Source organism: Pyrus communis, chromosome 16, assembly GCF_041283825.1.
Source record: "Pyrus communis isolate YQ-2024b chromosome 16, ASM4128382v1, whole genome shotgun sequence".
Classification (NCBI taxonomy): Eukaryota; Viridiplantae; Streptophyta; class Magnoliopsida; order Rosales; family Rosaceae; genus Pyrus; species Pyrus communis.
The window spans coordinates 1,007,129-1,029,089 of record NC_142580.1 but is presented as its reverse complement, the minus strand read 5'-3'; the positions used below and the strand labels follow the sequence as shown (position 1 = coordinate 1,029,089).

Genomic DNA, 21,961 nt, shown 5'->3' with positions numbered 1-21,961 from the left:
AAAACTAAGAAGATATTTTCAAATTCCCACAACCCAAAATCCAAAATCCAAAAAACATAGCAAAATCACATAATCTACAGCTCTCGCAAATTCTGAAATAAATAGAGGTGAGGCTGCCGTTTTATAGCGAGACGCCTCTAAACCCTAGACCCCCTGCTGCAGGATTTGGGCCGCGGCCCATAGTTTCATTTGTTGTTCTGGGCCTTTATTTTTATTTTTATAATGATTCCTAATTTCATCATGATGGGCTTTATTTCATCGTAGTTGTCCATTGGGCTCATATTCGAGGTTCTTTTTTTATTTTTTTATTTTTATTTTTTTTAATACATTGTTGTGCAATTTTCTTTCAAAGAATCATTGAAGAGAAGAACATGGGAAAATAACACAGTAGAACTGACTGCGAAAGGGTGATGCTACACACTTGCTCATACGATATCTAATACAAATATGGCTCACATACGAATTATTATTTTAGAGCACACTTCAATAGCTTTGGCTAGCTATATTGCACGTCCATCGACAAATGTTAAAAACTTTCAAGTCAGCATGTCGACTGATGTCATCAACTTTTTAGCGAGCTTGTTGACAAATGCCAATATATATCGAGTGAGGCTATCGACATATACTATAGCCATTCATACAAAGACATGAGGCTAGCAGCTACCCTGTCCAATGGTCACAGAGGCAATTCGTCGAGCAGTTGTAAACAGTTTTTAAGGGAATTTTCGAATTTTCATAGAGGAGCATCCAACTCTTCTATGGAGATTTCTGAGCAGTTGCCCAAAGGTGGAGACATAGTAGTTGTTTAAATTGCTAACTTTTAATAATTTAGTAGTAATGTGAAAGTTTTGAAATTTTGTGTCTCTCTTCGAATGTAAGCGAAACCTTAAGGATGTATTTTGCAATCAACTTAAAAAAAAAAAAAAAAAAAAAAAACCTGTGAAAAATATAAAAACGAAAAAGGGGGAGGCGAACCGAGAAGTGTGAGAAGAGGAAGGAACAGACGAGAAGCAGACGAAGTCGTCCAAAATCTCTACACAGCGGTGGAGGAGCCTGGCGACGTCGCGGCGGTTTCTGGTAAGTTTTTTCTTCTTCCCGTTCCCACACTGGTTCTCTTATTCCGGGAACCTGCTAACGTCGTGGTTTGGAACCGAATGGAGGAAGAAAAGTAAAACCCTCTTTGTCTGAATTGGGGATTCTCGTGCTCACTCAGTCGATCGACATTGATTTTACTGCACTGTTGTATCCAATGAACGTATTATTTTTATAAAGAAATAAGTAGGTTTCTTGTAAATTGTTTGTTGGGTTGCCACTTTGATTTGATTTTTGTCTTAATTTATGCATCTAAAGTTATGTAATTTTGTTAATTTTTTGCTAAAATTGTGCTCTAAACTTGTTTAAATCTTATAAATTATATATTTTTCATGGTTTTTCCTCTTATGGTGTTTCTTAATTACCTTTTTTCCCCCCTTTCAGATTAATTGTTTTTCATCATGTCTTGGTGCACGATTGAGTCCGACCCAGGTATGATTTCAGCTTTCTTGTCCATTTGGTACCTTGTATATGAACGCTCGAGGGATAGTCTTAACGTGGAGCTGTATAGTTCGTTGTTTCGGATATATCAATTGTACTGAAATGCATCACATGTTACATGGGAATTCATAGATAGTAGTAGTAAGCATTATGTGGTCCATAAGTTTGGCTTTCGGAATGTATTGTTGGGACCGTATGAGTGATGAAAGTTGTGATCTGGTGGTGCGGATTGATATTGTATAGGATTTGGGTAATTTGGTAATGGTTAATACGCAGAAGCACTTCAAATTTCCGAGAAGGGGAAAGTAGCTTGGAACTTTTTTTGATGAAAATTTATAGCAAATTTTTAATTTTCAATAAATAGGAAGTTAGGAATAGCTGTAGTATATGCATGAAGTGTACTAGTTTTTTCAACGTTGTGCTTTGCATTGCAGGGGTGTTCACTGAACTTATTCAGCAGATGCAAGTAAAAGGCGTGCAGGTACGCCTTCTTTGATGACTTTTATCTCTGTATTTATATTTTATGTTTAGGATGCACCGATCCTAGTTTATAGTTGATGCCTGCTGTTACTGCCCATACCATGATACATTTGTATGGCCTTGCAGGTTGAGGAGCTGTATTCATTGGACCTTGATTCTCTGAACAATCTGAGGTACGTTAGTTTCTGTTTAAGATTTTATCTCCTGGGTAGATAACCTCATTTTTGCTGGAAAAAAATTCTTGAGGTTTATCATTGTTTTAGTTACTCTTTTCCTCTTGAAATTTACAGGCCAGTGTATGGTTTAATTTTCCTATTCAAATGGCGCCCAGGGGATAAGGATGACCGCCTTGTAATTAAGGATCCAAATCCTAATTTGTTTTTCGCAAGCCAGGTTGGTTTTCTTGAAAAAGTATTTCCCTTGTGTAGTGACATATTTGTAAGGTCTTCTATCTTACAGTCTGTATATCCTCCCAGGTTATTAATAATGCATGTGCAACCCAAGCAATCTTGTCTATCCTCTTGAACTGTCCGGACGTTGACATTGGTCCTGAACTGTCGAAACTGAAAGAATTTACGAAGAACTTTCCACCTGAACTGAAAGGATTGGCAATAAACAATAGTGAAGCTATCCGTGCAGCTCATAATAGTTTTGCCAGGCCTGAGCCGTTTGTTTCTGATGAGAAGAAGGTAGCTGACAAAGATGATGATGTCTACCATTTTATAAGCTACTTGCCTGTGGATGGAGTCCTGTATGAGCTTGATGGACTGAAGGAGGGGCCCATTAGCCTTGGACAGTGCCCCAGCGGGCAAGGTGACATGGAATGGCTGCAGATGGTGCAACCTGTAATCCAGGAACGCATCGAAAGGTATTCCAAAAGTGAGATAAGGTTCAATCTCTTGGCCATTATCAAGAACAGGAAGGAGATGTATACTGCTGAGCTCAAGGAACTGCAAAAGAAGAGGGAGCGTATTTTGCAGCAGCTGTCTGCCTTACAGCAAGAGAGAGCAGCCGACGGGAGCAAGTTTGAAGCGCTGAACAAAGCTCTTTCGGAAATCAATGCTGGGATCGAGGGTGCCACCGAGAAGATCTTGATGGAAGAAGAGAAATTTAAGAAGTGGAGAACAGAGAACATTCGCAGGAAGCACAACTACATTCCATTTCTGTTTAACTTCCTCAAGATTCTTGCCGAGAAGAAGCAGTTGAAGCCTCTTATTGAGAAGGCGAAGCAGAAGGCAGGCAACACCAGATGAAAGTGATTCAATGATGTCGCGGTATTATGGGATTCTGGGGTTATTTTAAACGATGTGAGTTGTAATTTCGGGTGAAGCACACCAGATTATACATGTTTTCGCGAGGTTACTCGTTAGACGTTGAAGATATTTCGGTGAGACATTCCCCGGAACTGATTTGTTCACTTTTGTTTAGGTCAAGAAACATACATGTCTTCAAATTCATAATGCATATGTAGAAATACGTTAAAAAATAAAAAATAAAAAAAATCACAAGTCGCCCACTCACTTTTGTTTAGGTCAAGAAACATACATGTCTTCAAATTCATAATGCATATGTAGAAATACGTTAAAAAATAAAAAATAAAAAAAATCACAAGTCGCCCACCGTGGGGCTCGAACCCACGACCACAAGGTTAAGAGCCTTGCGCTCTACCAACTGAGCTAGACGGGCTTGTATAAATGGTCAGCGGTCATTATGTTAATTATCTGTTACACCAGCAAAGCATTATCCAAATCCCCTCGTTTTGGCGCCTAACGGGGGCTCTATCATCGTCAACCCTCGATGGTTGATTCGTCGGCCTTATATATACGTTAGATATTCAGGTGGTAGAGAGAAACAGAGACTTCCTTCCCTCCCTTGCAAATCAATACATTGTCCAGATAATCAATGGCGGACTGCACTGGAGAAAGGGAAAAAGAAGGGTACTCAGTGGAGGAGACGGCGGCTGTGAGGAATCGGTTGTCCGGGCTCCGCCTCGACAGCAGCAGCTTCAAGTCTTCCTCCGCTGCTGATCCCAAGAATCCCGTGAAAACATTGAAGAGGCGGTCGCCCACCCAATCTCCACCATTATCCCAACCCAACCCCAAGAAAGAGAAGCTCTCTCACCCTCCTCATCCTCCTTCTCCTCTTCTCCGCCGCTGCATTTCCGATACCTTCTGTTTCAACCCAACTCCTCCGCCTCCCCAGTCTCATCCGGAACCTACGGTCACGGTTACACCACCGCTTGCCCCACCAACCGGTAATGCCTCCGCTGCCGCCTCTGCCTCAACCATTAATCCGAAGCCCAAACTCCACCGCTCCGTATCCGTTCCCAATCCTCGCTCACCGAAAACCGTCTCCGGCAGTGACGAGGACGACAATACGGCGGTTCTTAGAGATTGACAGAGGCTTGCGAGCCTAAAGAACCGGGTCAGAGAGATGAGCTTGATGAAGTTGAAGATCCCGATGACGAAAATGAACACCACCACCATCAAGAACAAGATGAAGCACGTCACCCACTGATCAGGATGTTAAACACAACACTAACTCCGTCTGTCAGCTCTGGGGTACCTATTGGTGTTCTTAATTTCTTTCGTTCGTCTCCGGAGACAACCGCAACTACAGGCTTGTGTAGATTCTGATGGAGGCAACTGCTTCTACAAAAAGCACTTCTTATTCTTGGCTTTCCCTTTTTGTACCATTTTTTCTTTCATTTTTACTGTCCATGTAGGAAAACTTTTGCTCATGAACGTTTTTTCTACTAACATGTTGAAATTTCAATTGAAAATAAAATGAAAGTGCTTTTTCAGGAAGCGCTGCTATTACCCGAACCCGAACATTTTAAAAGAAATTTACGTCGTACATAGTCATAAACGTTTTTATGTTGCCGAAAAGCGCTTCAGGCCTTCCAGAAGCTCCCAAGGGGGCATCGCAACTCTTCCCCAACGTTAAAAGGCACGATCATAGAGAATGGACGGATAGCAAACCAAACAACACTTGCAAATACACATCGGAAAAATACATGACAACGTAATTTCACACGATATTTATTTTCTCCTTGCAAGCGTGATGTCACGGAAATTTACAGTGCTGAGGTCCAACGGTTGGTTCGTCGTGAGGTGCACAGAGCCAGGAGGAAATAACACAATACTGAGCAATGAGAGCATGTAGGGCGGACCTCTCATTTCGTCGTACCATCTTAGTATATATCTCAAAAACAAGAAATTTACTCTAATTCAACGAGAAAGCTCCATTGCAGTACCTGCACAACTCAACGAAAATAACGAATCAGTACATATGCTCTAGCGCATTGTTATCACGAGTGATCCAAGAAAAAGAAAATCTGAAATTCATGTATTGCAACTAGTTGCAGCATTGAAGGAAATGTGCGGTACCTGTTGCTGAACTTCTCAACAGCATCGGAGGCATAAAGAAGTGTTTCGTTGGCTTTCTCTAGAACCATATAAAGCTCCTTCCCTCTTGTAACCCGAGCGATAACCCAAGCATTGTTTTTCGCCCTGATGCTAATTTCCAATTCTTTCTCGTGACCAGCATTATCCAATTTCGCTCTACTTTTGTCCAAATCAACTTCTTCTCTGACCTTATTTAAGGCAAGTAAGGAACCCTGCCACAGACAAGAAAAATGGGCAACTTGGAATCAATAGATAGGAGCAATAAATCAGAATAAATTTGATGAGATCTAGACGACTAAGACTAAGGCCAACTCCAACTGAAAAGGCTAAACGTAGCTCCGTCCAGAATTATAGCCCTACAATTTTATTTATTTTTTAAATAAATAGTGTCTGGCCATAGTCATATGCCATATCCAACCGAAGGGGCTAAACATAGCCCCCTCAATAATTTATTGGTTTTAAGTTTATACTATAAATTTATTAGTTAATTTAATTAAACAACTGTTGGATTTTTTTAAATCTAGCCATTGAATTTGAATCAATTATTGCAATTGAGGAGCTTAGCCCAAAAATAGGGCTAAGAAGGGGGCTACATTTGGTTTGGCTAGCTTGATGCCTTTTTTGCCAAATAATGACCTGGTGGGCTATATAGAATTATAGCCTAGCCATCTGTTGAAGATGAGTTTTTGGGCAAATCAGGCCATTTTTTGGCTTTTAGACCTTTAACCCTCTCCATTGGAGATGACCTAAGTTCTCGCCCATAATTTATTAGCTGCGGCTAGGGATTACAATGATACAATTTTTGATGCAGTGAACAAGGTGAAGATCCTTAACCAAACGGCTACCTTTTAGCAGGAACTGTGCAGAAGAAGAGAGCAAGCCAACTGTGGCGGGATACTTTACCTTGGTAAGGGTTGTGACTTTTCCTGGTGGAGAAGCCCTGGATACATTTCTGTCTCCATCTGCTAGTAAATACCGATATCCACTAACATGATAAGCATTCTCACCACCCCATCCTTTTGATAATTTCTCTTCAACTTTCAACAGCTTTAGGGATACCTGGTAAACAAGAACATAAATTAAAAATATGTCACTTCATCTTTCTTGACCTCTATTGATTTAGGTAATGATTTTCACATGACAATGCCATGACAAGTTTAAATGTAGAGAAGCTGTTTGATAACATAAGCATCACAGTTAATAGCAGAGATAGAAAGCTCACATTTTCAAGAACTTGCTGCTTCACTGCAGAAACACCTTGATCACCATTTAGTACCGAAGAAACAGGAAGAAGAAAAATTAAGGTAAGGCTCTTATGCTGATGGGCACACAGATACATTCTCTCATCTGTTGGATGGAGCAAAACTGTTGGGGTGGCAGACGTTCCAGTACTAGTGTCTGCACCCCAAATATCACTGACAAGAAAACCGTCCTTTCCTTTGGACCACTTATCTGGCTGCAAGGGCCGTACGACTCGAGAACTGTTATCTCCAGCAGGAGAGTTGCCAAGTGAGCCATGCAAGTGTTCTGGAACAGAACCAGGACGGGCCAAGCTAGAACTTGAGGAGACATGCGATGTAGCTCCCTTGCGTAAATAGGACCAGGAACTTACTCCAGAGGATAAAGCACGGGGAGTCAGCCTTAAAACAGCATATGCAAAGAGGTTTACGGTATCATCCTAACAAAAATAGGATAACAAAATTCACGGAAGTTAGCATTTCCCAAACAAATTTCAAAAAGTAGACTTTATCTCAGTTCTTAAGGTTCTCTTGAACTTGAAGGCTAAAACACAATGGCATATGAAATGATTAAAAAACCAACAATGTTAAGATCAAATCATACAGGAGAAAGTGTTGTGGACACCAAGAGGTCCTGAAACAAGATTAGTGAGTGACATGGCATGTTCCCAGCACACGATTCAAGTACCCTGACAAGCGACTGCAAAGACAAATGAAACCGTTAAAAAATACATGGAAACAAATATACCATATTGCATTAACAACTAAAAACACAAATTAGGAGGTTTGGGTAGAATTTAGAAGTCAGGTTGGAATAAGCCCTTACACGCACAAAGATGTAGAGTTTTGAACAATACCAATTGGCTAAAAGGAAGATAATAGGACTGTTAGTGGAAATAGATAAGTTCCTAATGGTAATGACTAATGAAGCACTGGATTAAAAGTTAAGGCCGACGAATCTACAGTATAATTCAGAAATTGAATAAGATGAAAATTACAGCATAACCGTTCTGGCCAGAATGTGAAAAAGCCTGAAGTATTCCAGAAACATATAATTTTAAATATATTCTGAAAACAAAACCTGAACTTCGATTGCCGCTTCCCGCCCTACAGTAAGCATCTGTACAGTTCCACGCTCCTTTAAAGAGTCACGGAATGAGGGTAGCAGCAGTTTCTTCCCAACCAGAAAATCTGCCGCAGAGAGTAAAACCACACATATGAGATACAGCAACTTCAGCATTACTCAGGAACAAAATTCCAATTGAGAGGGCACGATACAGCAACTTCAGTATTACCCCAGCAGCACTCATCGAATGGAGACCGCTTTAGAAATGCTGGCAATTAGTGACTTTACAATGAAATTCTAACCCCAAAGACAAAATAAAACTGGACTTTAGTGCAAGTAGTAGGCACGCAACTGTATGATAACTTACCACCGAGATAGTCCATGACGAAATGGTACAGATGGGAACGAGTGAGTCCCCCACCGGGGTCCTTATCAAGCAACGCTCTTATCGATCCATGAAACATCACGAAAAGCGAATGTACTTCCTTGAGAACCTTTCTCAATGCATCACTTCTCCAAATTGGTTCGAACTCCTTGTTTTTCTCCACTACCTACCACAATGTAGAGCAATGATTCTAATCTAATCTAAACCGTGGGAAAAGGAGAGGGGGGGAGGGGTCGAACTTAACTGAAGAATAATCGAAATTATAAATGGAATTGAAGAAACGAGAGCTCACCATGACCATCCAGATATCGGGTTCCGCCTCGTGAAAGACATGGGAATGCCTCTCTGCTTCAATGGCCTCGCAAGCAGCCTCAGGAGAGAAGATTCTGCACAAAACACACCCAAATTCTTCTAATTAAAAACTAAAACCCCAAAAATAGAATGAAATTGCAACAAAAAAAGAAGAAACCTTGTAAATGTGATGAGTCCTTCACTGAGCCCGATCACAGAGAACTGGGCGGAGAAGGGCAAATCAGCTGGAAAGAAGAAGAGTATCTTGTCCAACTCCTGCCCTTCGTTCTGACCCCTCCTCAAATCGAATATGCACAATTGCACCCCTTCTGGAGCGGTAGCCGTAGTAGTGGCCGACGACAGGCCCATACTTTCCTCTTCCAAATTTAATGGCGGAATCAAATAGTTGGATTACAAATTGAAAACCCTAATTTCGTTATCTGCCGAATTCAAACGACGACAGGTAAATGCGAGTTTGGAATTCCCTTAATTTGCCAAAGGTTGACGACGATATCTACATGTCACAGCGAAACTTCGGGTAGATGTTAGGGATTTAATCTTGATTTTGGTACCAAATTATAATTTTATTAGACAGAGATCGTTTTTTCTGGTTTGTTCAGAGTTTGAACGGTTGGTAACAGGGTGGGAGAATTTCACCAATTACTGGGCCTGGGCCTTTGGTATAAATTAGCGGTGAAGTGGGCGGCCCATGTACCACATCAAACCCACATTGACGTAAATGAGGCGCGCATTGCAAGTACAAAACAGCCGTCACACCAACTCTCTGCAAATTCACAAATTCTAATTTCAAACTTAATTAAAAAAATTATAAAAATAAATTGTAGCAATGAATTTTAAATTTTAATCAAATTAGAGTAATGGTTCCTCAATTAAAAATTTATTATTATTAGTTCCTCAAGTCATTAAAATGTGTAGTTATGATCATTTTCATCAACTTCGTCAAAATTTTGTCAAAATGAGTTATGATGGAATGACCATTGCTATAATTGTATTAAAGTTGAGGGAATATTTCTCCAATTGCGTTAAAGTCGAGAGACTAATATTAATAGATTTTTATTTGAATGACCATTGCTTCAATTGAGTTAAAAGTTGAGGTACATTGCTGCCATTTACTCTTGAAAAATGAAGTGCAAATCTATCCGTGCGCTGCAGAACCTCGAAACGACGCGGTTCCTGGAGGCGAAGAAGGAGCTCCGTGTTGTGCCTTGGCCCGTTCGTTAGTGCGGAACCGAGATTCAGATTACAACCTCACCAAAATCACACACAGTTGAACAAAATAAAATACAAGAAATAAAGACACTGAGAAATTTACGAGGTTCGACAAAAACCTGCCTACGTCCTCGGAGAGATATTGCTCTTCATTATGAGAAAAACAGTACAAGTTACACATGAGTTAAATCGACATAATCCAATCCCATATCCCTTGTACACCCACTCACAGAATTTTCCCAAGAGCCTCACTCTACCCCAAGAGTTCTTTCACAAGAGATCTTTCACTCTAGCTCTCTTGATTTCTCTCACCCGTGCCCATGGTAGAGCCAAATGCTCTCACCATCTCTTTGGATGCTTTTCCACTCTTTCTCATTTTTTCCTTGCTCTCTACTACTCTCCTTTTTAAACCGAAATGAGCCCTCACGGGTGTTTAAGACACCAAAACTTTTTCCTTTTACTTTTCCCTTTTTTCTTCCCCAAAACAAGGAAATGTGTTCCAACTTTCTTTCTTTAGCCGAAAGTTATTTTGGACATTTGTCCACTTGGCCACAAACTCCAACACTCCGGTCAGTGCTCCGTCACCAGGGGCGACCTCACATCTCCCCGGTTATGTACTCGTCTCTCAACAATGCTCGCAACGCTTGTCAACCAGGCTTCTTTAGAAGGTAATCATGATGCGTCCCCGTCAACGAGTAATGGAGCGATGGGGTTCTGTTATCGTGAAGAACAAATCCAGTTCTCAATTTCTCATCGACGCAATCTCATAGTTTTGCAGACTCATGTGAGGAAAGAAGGCGATGATCTACGCGAATGCATAGAGGAATGGATGAATTATGATATCATAAAATTCAGTTTGTTATCATCGCGTGTCTTGTTGCATTTTCATTTCTCCAATTTGCTACATTTGACAGAGCCTATAGTGGTTGTTAAAGTACGTATGTTCTAAAGTCCGATCAACTTCTTTGCAAGGTATTCCCCTGTCCACTTAAACAATGGCTGCACTGTGTGCAGCCACAGTGCAGCCTTGTTGGAGAAGGACCGGTTCTTTCTGGTGAAAACATTAGGCATTGGTGTCTTCTTAAGAGTTCAGACTTCTTTCCTTCTAGGTGACAAGCTCATTGGCTTGCATTCAGACTTGTTTCCTTCCAGGTGATAAGCTCATTCGATTGTACGGACTCGAACCGTGGCTCTGATACCATGTTAGATTTTTAGATCGTCAGCCCTGCCCACTCTAACGACACCGATACTGTTCCCAACTTTACAATCTGCCCAATCCGTTAGGTGTGGCTCTAACGACACCGACACTATCCCCAACTTTACCACCTGCTCAATCTGTTAGGTGTGTGATTTTACCATAAAATACCTCGGTATTAGTTAAAGTATGGTAATTCTTTGAACCCACCGATGTGGGACATTTAACATTCCTGAATTCGTATTAAAAGGCAGAACTTTGAAGAATTATCATATTTACGGCTATTACATTCCTAGCGAATAAGGCTGTGCAGTATAGAATCCATGTATGCAATAATGCAACAGAATCCTTGTATGAAGCCATATGATACAGAGAAACCGAAAAATGATTCATTTGTGCACATCGGTCATTTAACACCGGGCTTTGTATCATCAGGAGAACTGACTGGAGCAACTGGAGGCTCCGGGGCAGAAGATTCGTCAAGATGGGTTTGTGCAAAGTCAGTGATGACCTCTGTCCTCTGCCTGTGCATGATCTCCATTTTTTCCTCCTCGGTCCTCTCCACCTTCTCCTTGGCCATCATGCCCACATCCTCAGCCACCTTTGCAACTGCGCTGAGTGCGTTAGAAACCCATGAGGCCCCGGTCAATACATAAGGGTTGCTCATGATAGAAGATCCCGCACTGCTTGCCTTCTGCTCGGCAACAGCAAAGGCAGACTTTGTCTTTTCAGATACCATGAACTTTTGATCCATCTCTCTCACCTTTTCGCTGACAACAGCTCTTCCAGCACCTAGCTTCTCCATCAGCCCCATCCTTTCGTTAATTGAAACGACTGTGGCAGAGACCTTTGACGTCAACTTATGCCTCTCGTCAAACTCTTTCGCCTTGTTAATCGCATCCTTTCCTAAGATGTATCCCTTGGCAAGCATAGCGCTGGCCACATCTTCTGCCTTCTTTACAGCAGAACTAGCAGCAGCTGGCTTTTTCTCCTTCAAAGGTGAATACATTATAGTAAGAAACGCCACTCATTTGAAGCGCGCGCACACACATGACAAGTTTTAGGCACATCAAATCTTGCCTCCAAGTTTATGTTCCGCAAGATTAAATGGTTGAAAGATAAATAACACATAAATGGATGCATGCCATGGTATTTACCGGGCTTGATGGGAGCGGAATAGCTTCAGGAGGCAGCTTGTAATCCTTGGCAGTTGTAATGGTGACAGGAAGATCTGCTATGGTGGCTCCCTGAATTAAAAGAAAAACAACACCCCTAGTAGTAAAAAAACGCCTTCTGCATTAGGCTCGGCTAACATCTAGGCAAACAAGCAAAGCATCGAAAGGGAACTTACCGACAAAAGAACTGCTGTATCTGCTCCTTGTGCTTCCTTGAAGGTAACGTAGGCAAGCTGTGTATTTTCAGTTTCCCTGCATGAACACAACACCGAAATCTTCAGAATCGCGAACGTACTAAATCTGTCACATACATAACTAAAAAATGTGTACCGTTGCATCTCAACATGTTGAATATCTCCGGAAAATGATAAGAATTCCTTGATATCCTTGTCGGAAATGGCTTGCGAGATGTTGCTTACTTTAACTGACTTTACCTGCATATGAAAACCAACCGAGTAAATATTTGTATGTTCAATTAGTCCAAAACAGAATGTAGTATTACGAAATTTAAATATGGAGCGGGAATTTGAAATCCGCTTTATAGGAGGAGTACATCCGCTCTAGCCAATATAATTGCAGAAACGTACACAAATGCATACTTATTTTGGTTACAAAATAAATTTAGCATATGATAGTATAAAAGGGGGAAACAACCACGAATTTCGCGATGAATGCTAATACAAAAAGTTGGGTTTTCTCACATTTGGGGCTATGTTCGTGGAGATTGGTGTGGGAGCTGTCGACTGGGGAGCTGCTTCAATCCCCTCATTTGCAGGTTCCGCCGGAATCTGTACAGAAAGTTCTGAATTAAATAATTTCAGGGGAGAATGGAAATTAATCGTTGGAATTGGAGGCAACAATTATTTCTAAACTTGATAAATATCTTGTTTTCCCGCATTTTCGCGGCAACAAAACAGATTAAAATAACGAGCACTTGCGTCAAACACCAAAAACAAAGAGATTCGTTCAATCAAACAACAACAACCAAACCTTATCTCACTAAATGAGATCGCGTGTATGAATTCTAGAAAACCACTGAATTCGGTTTTGCAACAAGTTTTTCGTTAGCTCCAAGCATTCATGTTCGTTCAATCAAAGATATGAAAATCATGAAAAACCAATGGATCTAATCCACCACAAAGAATGAATGCTACGAGCAATATTTTCAGGAAAATAAAAAGGAAAAACTCACCGACATTTGGGTATATTTTTGTTCGAGAATCGAGAGGGAATTGCACGTCCTTGTGTTGTAGTATTTTTGTTCCTGTTTTTCTCTTATTTTTATTTAATTTTTATTTTTAGGGTTAATTTCTATTTTTTGTTAATGGTGTTTTGATTTTGCTATCAGCGGGAAGTTCGGGAATCGCGATTGGGGTGTCCGATTTTGGGCGGTGAGTAGCCAACTCATTGTCAGTTGGAGCTCGTTACAATGAAGCGGGCTCCAACTCGCTGGTATATAAATATTTATTGAATATCACTTGTATATAAAACATAAAGATCTCTAGGATACGGTTGTTCGTGATCTTATGTTGATCTCGTTCAATGCGAGACATCCCTATTTCTCTGATTGTGATTGTTAGTAACTGACCTTCCAATTCAAAAGTTCTACAAAACCAATTTCGGATCGATATGGATTAATGATTATGGAGGCTAGAATCCAAAAGTGCTTTTCAACAAAAGCAGGTTTCAAAACAGCTTTCCACTTCAGCAAGTGGAAAAAATTACACTCATGTGATTGATTCTACTTTGATCCCACAAGCCTGGCAATTGCCAAGCAAACAAGACATGAGAAAAAGTTGGCGATCCATCATCCATGTGCAACATGCATACAATTACAATACGATCTGTGTAGCAAATCATTATCTTTCTGTCTGCCACAATCCATAACAAGACATAAAGTGAAGACTGTTGCCATAATGCACACGAATCCATCACAAACCTATCAATTTCAAAAAGATATTGACTTCTGAAGCGTCAATGTGACAGTTTGAATCAATAACATGATGTTACATGTTCAAAGTTTCTCACACAGCATCACGTGACTTTGCCAACGTTCTCGTTTCATCAACCTTACACTAATCTTGTTTTTTGAAAGATATATTTCATTTTCATAGCTCTGGTTTTGCGGATTTATTAATGCTTGGACATTAACCAATAATTTATAAGAGAAAAAAAAGGAAGCAAAAATATCATTGAACATGTTTAGGCATCAGCAGAGAGGAGCTCTGTGAGGAATGCCTTTCCTCTTGTGCAAAAGCCTCCTCGGCTTCAATGCTGAACACACCCAAGTATTCATCTCCTCAGATGACTCCGCTAACGAGATAGAGGACGACTCCATTTCGCTCATATTTGTTTCCGAATTGTAGTAGTTACCTTTTAGCGAAAATTCAGCATATTGGGGTACTGCAACGGTGATGAATTCGTGACTTTGGTGCTCTTTCGGCGTCACTGAAACTACCGATGCCTGAAATGTGAAACAAGCAAATGGTTCTTGATCCCTTACATGCAATGGAGTGTGAAATACCAAATTGAAGTCGAAAATCTGGTACTGACAGGCAACAACAATTACCTTGCACGCGATGGAGCAGTAGCGATTTGGCATGTCCTGTAGATATTTCCCACAAGCTTCACAGGAAGCACCGAACTTTGCTTTTGTTGATGGTTTGGCGTCTTTGGATTGAGGACGAGGATTTAGATGCACAGCTTTCTCTCCGTTGATTTTATATGTCTGTAAACATTAAGTTGTCATTGTTTGAGATACAGAACATTCAATTCAACAGTAACAAGTAATTACGACTGATGTTACGATTGAAAAGGCAGGCGAGCTTCGCGATGAACTTAACAGATGAAATCACACACGAATTTTCACCTACAATCATGAAATCCAATACAATTGCTGAGAGTTGTATAAGACAAAGGGTGGGGAAGCAAACCTGAATTTTAGAGCAGTCAAGATGCTTCTGAATTTCTTGAAGGCGAACGACATCATGATAAACGTATTTGCAGATCTGAAGCTTTGTGTGAAGGCAATGAGATGTCATACAATGCCTGCAGAGGAGGAGGCTGCAGTCTATGCAGAAGACATTCTTCTCGTTTTTTCGAAGATCTTGATGAACGCCGCAGGAACCGAAGAATTTGCTAAGCAAAAGGGTGTTAAGCCAATTATCTGTACTGTTTTTTATGCAAACCTTGCAGCCTACCTACAAAACCAACACATCCCCACTTCAAGACACCTTTCAACGAACATGTAGCAATCACAAATTCATCAAAACGTAATTAAAAAAAATAAAATAAAATATCGAGACTCAAAAATCATTCAATCAAATCCACAACCCAGAACCAAAGATCATAGATTTGATCAAAACTTTGATTGCTTAGCGTCAAACTCAAAAACTATTCAATAAAATTTCACAAATTCACAAAACCCGCAACCAAAGATCATAACTTTGATCAAAACTTTGATTGCTAAGCCTGCAAACTCAAGAACCATCAAATCAAATTTCACAAATTCTCAAAACCCGCAACCAGAGATCATAACTTTGATCAAAACGATGACTGTTTGTCCTTCAAACCCAAAAACTATTCAATCAAATTTCAAAAATTCACAATACCCGCAACCAAAGATCAAAACTTTGACTAAGACTTTGATTGTTTATCTTTCAAACTCAAAAACCATTCAATCAAATTCGTAAATTCACAAAATCACAACCAAATATCATAAAATTTGATCAATTTACATAAATTTTACCCAGTAACTTCAAACAATCAATTCGAAAATAACAATGATCATAGCAAAACTCATTGAAAGAACTCAAATTCTTACCATTTCTTCAATTTGTATGGACAGAAATTGAATTTTCTGGAATTGCAGGAGTCGATACTTGAAAAAGTGAGTGAGAAAAACATGAAAAATTTTGCAAAAATTGCAAACAAGTCCACCTCCACAAGGTTTGTGAGCAAGCAATTGAGAGAGGAGAAGTGAATGAGATTGAAGAATTCACAATGTTATAGGAAAGTAGAAATAAATGGGAACTCCCTTTATCCAAGCAGGCAGGCAAAGAGCTGTGTCCAATTTCCCACTTAATTGCACTCCGCGGGAAGCTAAATGCTGTATATCCGTCGGATCAAACTCAAATGGAATCCGACGGTTGTAGTTTTGAGAAATTATTACTAATTATCGTACTTAATTGTAAATAAAATAATTAGGTCAGTGGGATTTTCTTATGGGGCCATGTTACGCAAAACCCTACTGAGTGAGATTTTCTTATCGCTTTGCGTCCTTTCCCGCCGAAATAAGCGAGATTTTCGGAGCCGTTTTGTCCCTTTTTATTTTCCATTTGTTTTTATTTTTTAATAATAATTGTTTGAGCCTTTTTATTAATTTTTTTCATGAAGCATCAATTTTGATTTAATTTTATAAGCAAAATATTGCCACATTTTGTTAACCCAATGGAAATCGTTACAATCTTTTTTTTGAAAAAAAGAAAAATAAAGAAGAAGCAAGTATCAAAAATAACTTTCAATCCGGTAAAAACCCAAGTGGAAAGTGCTATGAAATTAAATGTATTTTGTTAAATACACATTATTTTTAACTTTTCATATATTTATATTTTATTTTGTCCATTGTTTCCGTTTAAGTTAGTGTGTGTGTGTGTATATATATATATATTCTTTCTTATCGGATGCTCTAAACAAAGGAAGTCAAAAGAAAAAAAAAAGTCATTGACTTTCGTAGCCTCACTAAACTTTAAAGAGAATTCCTAAATTTACTCCAACATTATACAGAATATTCGTATATATTTTGGTTTTAGATTTTATGATACTATATAAAATATAGGAATACATGAAATTACCTATATGCCCAGCCAGAGTTGTAGTATTTGCCTCAGAAGTGGATCGTGCTCATTAGGCAACATAAATCTACCAAACAGTTTGGACGGTTATCCGTCTCCAATAATTTTTCATCTTTATCAGTCAACAAAATAAAAAATAAAAATAAAAACAAAAATTCAAACGGATAAAGATGAAAATTTATTAAAATTTCGTCAATCGTCCGACCTTATAAAGATAAAAAATTTAAATTTATTGAAATCGTTTCAATCGCTTGATGCATATTTAGTAATTTCATTTTTCTGTCTGAAATTAAACATTAATAAAGCCCCAAAATTGAAGAAATTTTTTAGGAAACTTTAACGAAAAGTAAAAAAACCATATCTTTACATTAAAAAATCAATCATAATACTATTCATTTTACCTTTTATTTTATCATTATTGTTAGAACTCAAAATTTTCAAACCCTTCTTATTAATTTTCCTAATTTTTTAGTCCGAACATTTGAATCACGTCAGTCGTACCAAACCTTGTTTCGAAAAAGGGGAATTCCCGCATTTGACGCTAGCCAACCTCACACCTTGCATACCCCTATTAAGTCTGGTGTCCTGCCCTATACGGCGTGTGCACACAACAATCTTCCCAAAAGTTGAGCAAGGGGGCAAGTATGATGGTAAAACTCGTCCCCTTCTTTGAATTATTAGTCCATTTGTCATAAAAAATAGTGATCAGGATTATGATAGGTCAAAAGTTCGATACGCACCATAAGAGTATGCTTGAAGAGTGTTTCCAAACAGCGGAAATTACCATTGGTTTCACGATATCTTACATTACCTTTTCTATACAGTCCCGTCCCGAAGCAGCAAGTAAACCTTTGTCTTGTAACAAAATTGGATGGTAATAACCATGCATAACTAGACTACAGAGGCTACACGATGTTCTAGCCGAAAACCAAATAGGGGTTTCTCTACCTTATGATGTCCTAATCCCCATCATTGCAGCCCTCGGATGGTCTAATGCGCATAATTCCACAGGAACCCCGATCTTCAACTTCTTCGTTGGGGGTTCCTTGAGCGTAATTAACAGAATAATACTGATGTGTGAAAAGCAAGAGACTTCCCTTCTTTACGATCAATCATAATGAAGATGGTGTTTCCTCCTTTTGCACCTATTGACGTACCAACTGGCGTGTTTCTGGAGGCCCATGCCTATCAACACCTTGAGGCTTGTCAGCATAACATATGTCATCGCGAAAAGGATGAGAATCCAAAATTGTTTCCATGGAAGGGAACTGTAAGGAAGATGAGCAGCATATACCGGAGTAAGCACTCGGATGACCTACAACAAGGATGACAGTACTGTTCAGGATTATCTCATAATTATCGATATTAATAACAGTATTCGCACACAAAATTGAATATTTCATTTTCAACACAGCTCAAATCTCATATCAGAACCCTAATTCTCGTAGCCCATTGTAGGATTCTGTGAGCAATTAGCAAACTTTCTACGGATAGATTTTTTGCTCTACCATATAAAAGTGGGGATGACTTCAAACCATGAAAATCGATGTCAAGGTAAGTAATAACAAGTGGCTTACCACACAAGCTGGTGCCAGAGGAATGAATGTAAGATTTTTCTTTGAAGCCTCTGATTGTATATTTAAAGTCTGACGAGACAAAAACAGAGGGTCAGATTTCAATATAATGATCTAAACATACTAAATATCCCTTAATCCTACACTCGGAGAGAAGACAAAAAGAAAAAAAAAAGGCACCCGCAACTTTTTGAGAAGACAATACCTGCTTGCATAGATCTTCCAGAAACTCTGAGTATGCAATGGGCTTAATGTTATTGAACTTAGCTATGAACGAATGCTTTATGATATCGATAATCATCTCACAGACGTATACTAAGAGAGCATTCTGCGGTAAGCAAATGTAAAAACAGTGATCAAAATGGTTGCTGCGCAAGAAAACTTTTTCTTTTATAAAGAACAGCTTCTCGTCAAAATGTCTAGGTCAACTTACAGAAAGAAAACTTTCGAACCAGGGGCCTTCAGCCTCAAGAATGTTTTGAGCTAAAACAAACAAGAGGAATGCTGAAATGTGGAATCTCTCTACTGAATCTGGTTGCAAGAAACCAAAAATAAAATAAAATTTCAGATCATCTGAAAGGATTAAACCCGAGAAAAACTAGATAGCAAATATGACACTAAGATTTAAGCCTGCATCTTTTCTCCGTAATCATCACACAATATCGCCAACAGACCTATTTGTTTTTATGCAACAAACCATAAACAGACGAGGTAAAAGCTTCCAAGGTTTTGTTAAGTCTATGCAATAGAATAGATCTAACAATATATAACCAAAATGTTGCAATCTTTATACCCATGATATGATCTATATTTTGGTAGTTGAGCACAAATATGGACACACTGTAGCAAATGTTAAGCAGCCTTACTATACTAAAGAGTGTATTAGAAGGAATGCATCAGAAAACAGCATTCCTACGGACCGTAAAATAACAGGAAGATAACTCACCAAAGTATACCAGACTATGAATGTTGTCCTTGCTAAATCGTTTAAACACATTGCTTTTTATCTCGGCAAAATTATTGGACACCAGCAAAGCCAACAAGGCATTATTGTGAGCAACTATGCAGGTTGACAAAGTAATTGCCTGAGCTAATAAGATAAATGCATGAATAAGTACGCATAGTTAAGGAACTCTGTAGATTATGCAGGAAAGTGGGGTAAAAAAAATCTATGAATAAAATGATCTTTCCAAAGGATATTTGAGGCAGCCACAGCTAAAGCTTGGTCGCAAATGAATCTCCAAGTCCAGAATCTCATGTTTTCTGGTGGACAACTTGCAAGACCATCTGCTGAGTTAAATAGAGTTTGCAATACATCTGGGTTAAAACTTTGGCATAGTTTATCAAATATCTGCAAAGTACAAAGAAAGCAACTCTTAGACTGCTGCCAACAACTATGCTTCTAAGATATAGTGCAGTGACATTTTGGTTTCGCCTCAGCCTTTATGCCTTTTAAAAAGATGAACAACATAATGTTCTGAAGAGGAAATTGAAAAGAAATACAGCAAGTGTCAAAACTTAAATCATATGATCAATAACTTAATTACCTCCAACACGTTGTAAACCACATATAATTTGATTGTTCCTTGACCACGGATCATGTGATATATTAAGCTGATATCTGAGGAAAGCAAACAAATAAATAATACAATCAGTATACTACATAGTACATCCAGCTATTGCTCTATTCAATAGAACTGGTCAACAGGTTATAATAATATCCACAACTGGTTGCTATAAGACATTACGACGTGAAAGAATAGCTCCATTATCTTCTTACTCACCTGTTTGCTGCAAGAGAGTGACTCCACAAGCCATTATGGTAAAACACCCAAAATCAGACAGCTCTGCTGCAGATGGCCTCTTAAACTGCCTGCCCCAGGTATGGTTAGGTCACGTTGTAAATATCTTGACATTCGTTACGGTTTGACAAAATTTAACACAAAAACAAAAACAGCATGAAAACAGAAATTTCACTACAGTGGTACAAACTTCAAAGCACCCGAATGACTCAGCCAATATAAATGAAAAATTCAAAGAACCCAACTTTACGAAATTATGAGACAAACCCAGAAGGGGAAAGTGAACCTTGAGTGTATAGTCCTCCAAACAGTCATCAAAATTCTCGTTGGCATGATAGTCAACAGTGACAGAAACGAATCAAAGCACACAAAGAAGCCAACATCTATAAGCTGCAGCAAAGAGGGTCACAGTAAACACAGAGTTGTACACACATTTTCTCAAGGAACAATAAATGATAGGTGCTGCTAAAAGATTACCAATTCACATCGCCATGGCAATCGAAATATGGTGTCGTAAACTATCTCTCGTTCCTTCTCATTGCCAAGGGTGGTTGTGCTCCGCAACGAATTGCCAATCGACATCTCTTCCATGAAGTACTGCACTGGCGACTTGTCCACTGAAAATACACCTGAGAGAAGAAGCCAAAATAAATATCAAAATTTGAAGAATTTATAAACAAAAACTGCATGAAGGAAAAGCAAAAGGACTCACAATTTGGATCTTCGGCCATGAGCCGCTTCCAATCCAATGACTCGGCGGTCTGCAATTTCGGGATCACGTTCCCATTGGGCTCGCTCCTTTGTTTACTCGCCGAACCTCCCTCCGCCACACTTTCCTCCTTGGCCTCGCCTTGAATACGAGGCGACGCCGTTTCCGTCTCTTCCACGACTCCCCCGGCGCTCCCAATGACCGTCCTCTGCCTCAACTCGGCGGCCCCGCGCAAATTCTGAAACTCGGGATCGACGACCTCCGTCGTGACGGGCAGGAGCACGGTCTGGGCTCTGTAATTGAATTCCAATCCGTTGCCGCGAATATCGCCGGTTTCGACGTTTGTGGTTTCGGAATTGACATCGAAGGAGTTAGAAACGACGCCGTAGATGGCGGTGGGGCTTTCGGGTATGGAAGCGTGGGCGGTGGCGGGTGTCTTCTTCTTCTTCTTCTTCTTCTTGCGTTTTGTCCGGGCGGACTTGGCGTTGGTGGATTGATCGGATTGGAGGGGATCGGAGTTGGATCGGTAGAAGATTGCTTCGTCATGTTCGTCGTCGAGGGAGCCGTTTCTTCTCAGAATCTCGAACGACAAATTTCGACCGTTGGATCTCAACGCCATGAGACGAGACCTTCAGAGAGCTTTTAATTTAGAACTGGAAGAAGAGGAGATTCATAATTTGTGAATTACGACGAAAAAAATGAAAGAATGAATAAGAGAGTGAGACTGAAAGAATCAATGTGATCGTATCTGGGGGTTTGGGCTGGGTATTATTTTTAGTAACTAAAAATTAGGTGCTGTTTATTTTAAAGAAAAATTATATTTTTATAATTAAAATTAATTTTGGTACTATTTACTTTATTCAATTCCTCACCTCGTGTAGATAATATCGTATTATTAAGAAGAAAAAAAAATCACAAGACAAGGTGTGATATCGTTAATAAAAAAGGCTAATGGTGTAGCATTTTTGTCAAGTTTGACAACTAAAGTAACTAATATGAGAGCTTGGTAATTAATGTTGAAAC

At 39.4% G+C, this 21,961-nt stretch overlaps 5 protein-coding genes, 1 non-coding gene and 1 pseudogene across 11 annotated transcripts; 2 read left to right on the top strand and 5 right to left on the bottom strand.

Moving 5' to 3' along the window:
• The first annotated feature begins 622 nt into the window (after positions 1 to 622).
• On the top strand, positions 623 to 3,450 carry LOC137731021 (ubiquitin carboxyl-terminal hydrolase 2). Its single transcript, XM_068470062.2, has 6 exons — positions 623 to 1,077; positions 1,477 to 1,524; positions 1,968 to 2,014; positions 2,140 to 2,186; positions 2,304 to 2,406; positions 2,490 to 3,450. The coding sequence occupies exons 2-6, from the start codon at positions 1,494 to 1,496 to the stop codon at positions 3,264 to 3,266; spliced, it is 1,005 nt and encodes a 334-aa protein (XP_068326163.1). The 5' UTR covers positions 623 to 1,077; positions 1,477 to 1,493; the 3' UTR covers positions 3,267 to 3,450.
• Positions 3,451 to 3,626: 176 nt separating this feature from the next.
• TRNAK-CUU (transfer RNA lysine (anticodon CUU)) lies at positions 3,627 to 3,699 on the bottom strand. The gene has a single exon. It is a non-coding gene; the product is annotated as a tRNA-Lys (tRNA).
• An 80-nt stretch (positions 3,700 to 3,779) lies between these two features.
• On the top strand, positions 3,780 to 4,738 carry LOC137731197 (uncharacterized; annotated as a pseudogene).
• A 246-nt stretch (positions 4,739 to 4,984) lies between these two features.
• Positions 4,985 to 9,025, bottom strand: LOC137731446 (vacuolar fusion protein CCZ1 homolog B). 2 transcript variants are annotated; one of them, XM_068470551.2, is made up of 10 exons: positions 8,579 to 9,018; positions 8,402 to 8,495; positions 8,092 to 8,275; positions 7,954 to 7,992; positions 7,740 to 7,849; positions 7,263 to 7,358; positions 6,643 to 7,098; positions 6,324 to 6,479; positions 5,403 to 5,632; positions 4,985 to 5,269 (listed from the first exon to the last, which is right to left on the bottom strand). In XM_068470551.2, exons 1-10 carry the CDS (start codon positions 8,767 to 8,769, stop codon positions 5,239 to 5,241), a joined length of 1,587 nt encoding a protein of 528 aa, XP_068326652.1. In that variant the 5' UTR covers positions 8,770 to 9,018; the 3' UTR covers positions 4,985 to 5,238. The 2 variants fall into 2 exon arrangements, with proteins under 2 accessions (XP_068326652.1, XP_068326654.1); XM_068470553.2 differs by lacking the exon at positions 7,954 to 7,992 and having other exon boundaries at positions 8,579 to 9,025.
• A 2,041-nt stretch (positions 9,026 to 11,066) lies between these two features.
• On the bottom strand, positions 11,067 to 13,295 carry LOC137731193 (binding partner of ACD11 1-like). Of its 2 annotated transcripts, XM_068470295.2 has the most exons (6): positions 13,193 to 13,295; positions 12,702 to 12,788; positions 12,331 to 12,434; positions 12,177 to 12,252; positions 11,983 to 12,072; positions 11,067 to 11,816 (listed from the first exon to the last, which is right to left on the bottom strand). In XM_068470295.2, the coding sequence occupies exons 1-6, from the start codon at positions 13,196 to 13,198 to the stop codon at positions 11,232 to 11,234; spliced, it is 948 nt and encodes a 315-aa protein (XP_068326396.1). In that variant the 5' UTR covers positions 13,199 to 13,295; the 3' UTR covers positions 11,067 to 11,231. The 2 variants fall into 2 exon arrangements, with proteins under 2 accessions (XP_068326396.1, XP_088543205.1); XM_088687079.1 differs by lacking the exon at positions 13,193 to 13,295 and having other exon boundaries at positions 11,983 to 12,097; positions 12,702 to 12,785.
• Positions 13,296 to 13,684: 389 nt separating this feature from the next.
• LOC137732526 (protein RGF1 INDUCIBLE TRANSCRIPTION FACTOR 1) lies at positions 13,685 to 16,054 on the bottom strand. Its single transcript, XM_068471847.2, has 4 exons — positions 15,824 to 16,054; positions 14,934 to 15,200; positions 14,570 to 14,728; positions 13,685 to 14,464 (listed from the first exon to the last, which is right to left on the bottom strand). Exons 1-4 carry the CDS (start codon positions 15,824 to 15,826, stop codon positions 14,210 to 14,212), a joined length of 684 nt encoding a protein of 227 aa, XP_068327948.1. The 5' UTR covers positions 15,827 to 16,054; the 3' UTR covers positions 13,685 to 14,209.
• Positions 16,055 to 17,603: 1,549 nt separating this feature from the next.
• Positions 17,604 to 21,721, bottom strand: LOC137731733 (protein POLLEN DEFECTIVE IN GUIDANCE 1). 4 transcript variants are annotated; one of them, XM_068470927.2, is made up of 11 exons: positions 20,942 to 21,721; positions 20,707 to 20,858; positions 20,516 to 20,619; positions 20,212 to 20,300; positions 19,975 to 20,048; positions 19,628 to 19,778; positions 19,374 to 19,541; positions 18,861 to 18,958; positions 18,633 to 18,755; positions 18,431 to 18,499; positions 17,604 to 18,168 (listed from the first exon to the last, which is right to left on the bottom strand). In XM_068470927.2, the coding sequence occupies exons 1-11, from the start codon at positions 21,555 to 21,557 to the stop codon at positions 17,962 to 17,964; spliced, it is 1,851 nt and encodes a 616-aa protein (XP_068327028.1). In that variant the 5' UTR covers positions 21,558 to 21,721; the 3' UTR covers positions 17,604 to 17,961. The 4 variants fall into 4 exon arrangements, with proteins under 4 accessions (XP_068327028.1, XP_088544118.1, XP_088544121.1 ...); XM_088687992.1 differs by having other exon boundaries at positions 18,612 to 18,755; positions 20,212 to 20,296; positions 20,497 to 20,619; positions 20,942 to 21,682; XM_088687995.1 differs by having other exon boundaries at positions 20,212 to 20,296; positions 20,497 to 20,619; positions 20,942 to 21,682.
• Positions 21,722 to 21,961: the final 240 nt, after the last annotated feature.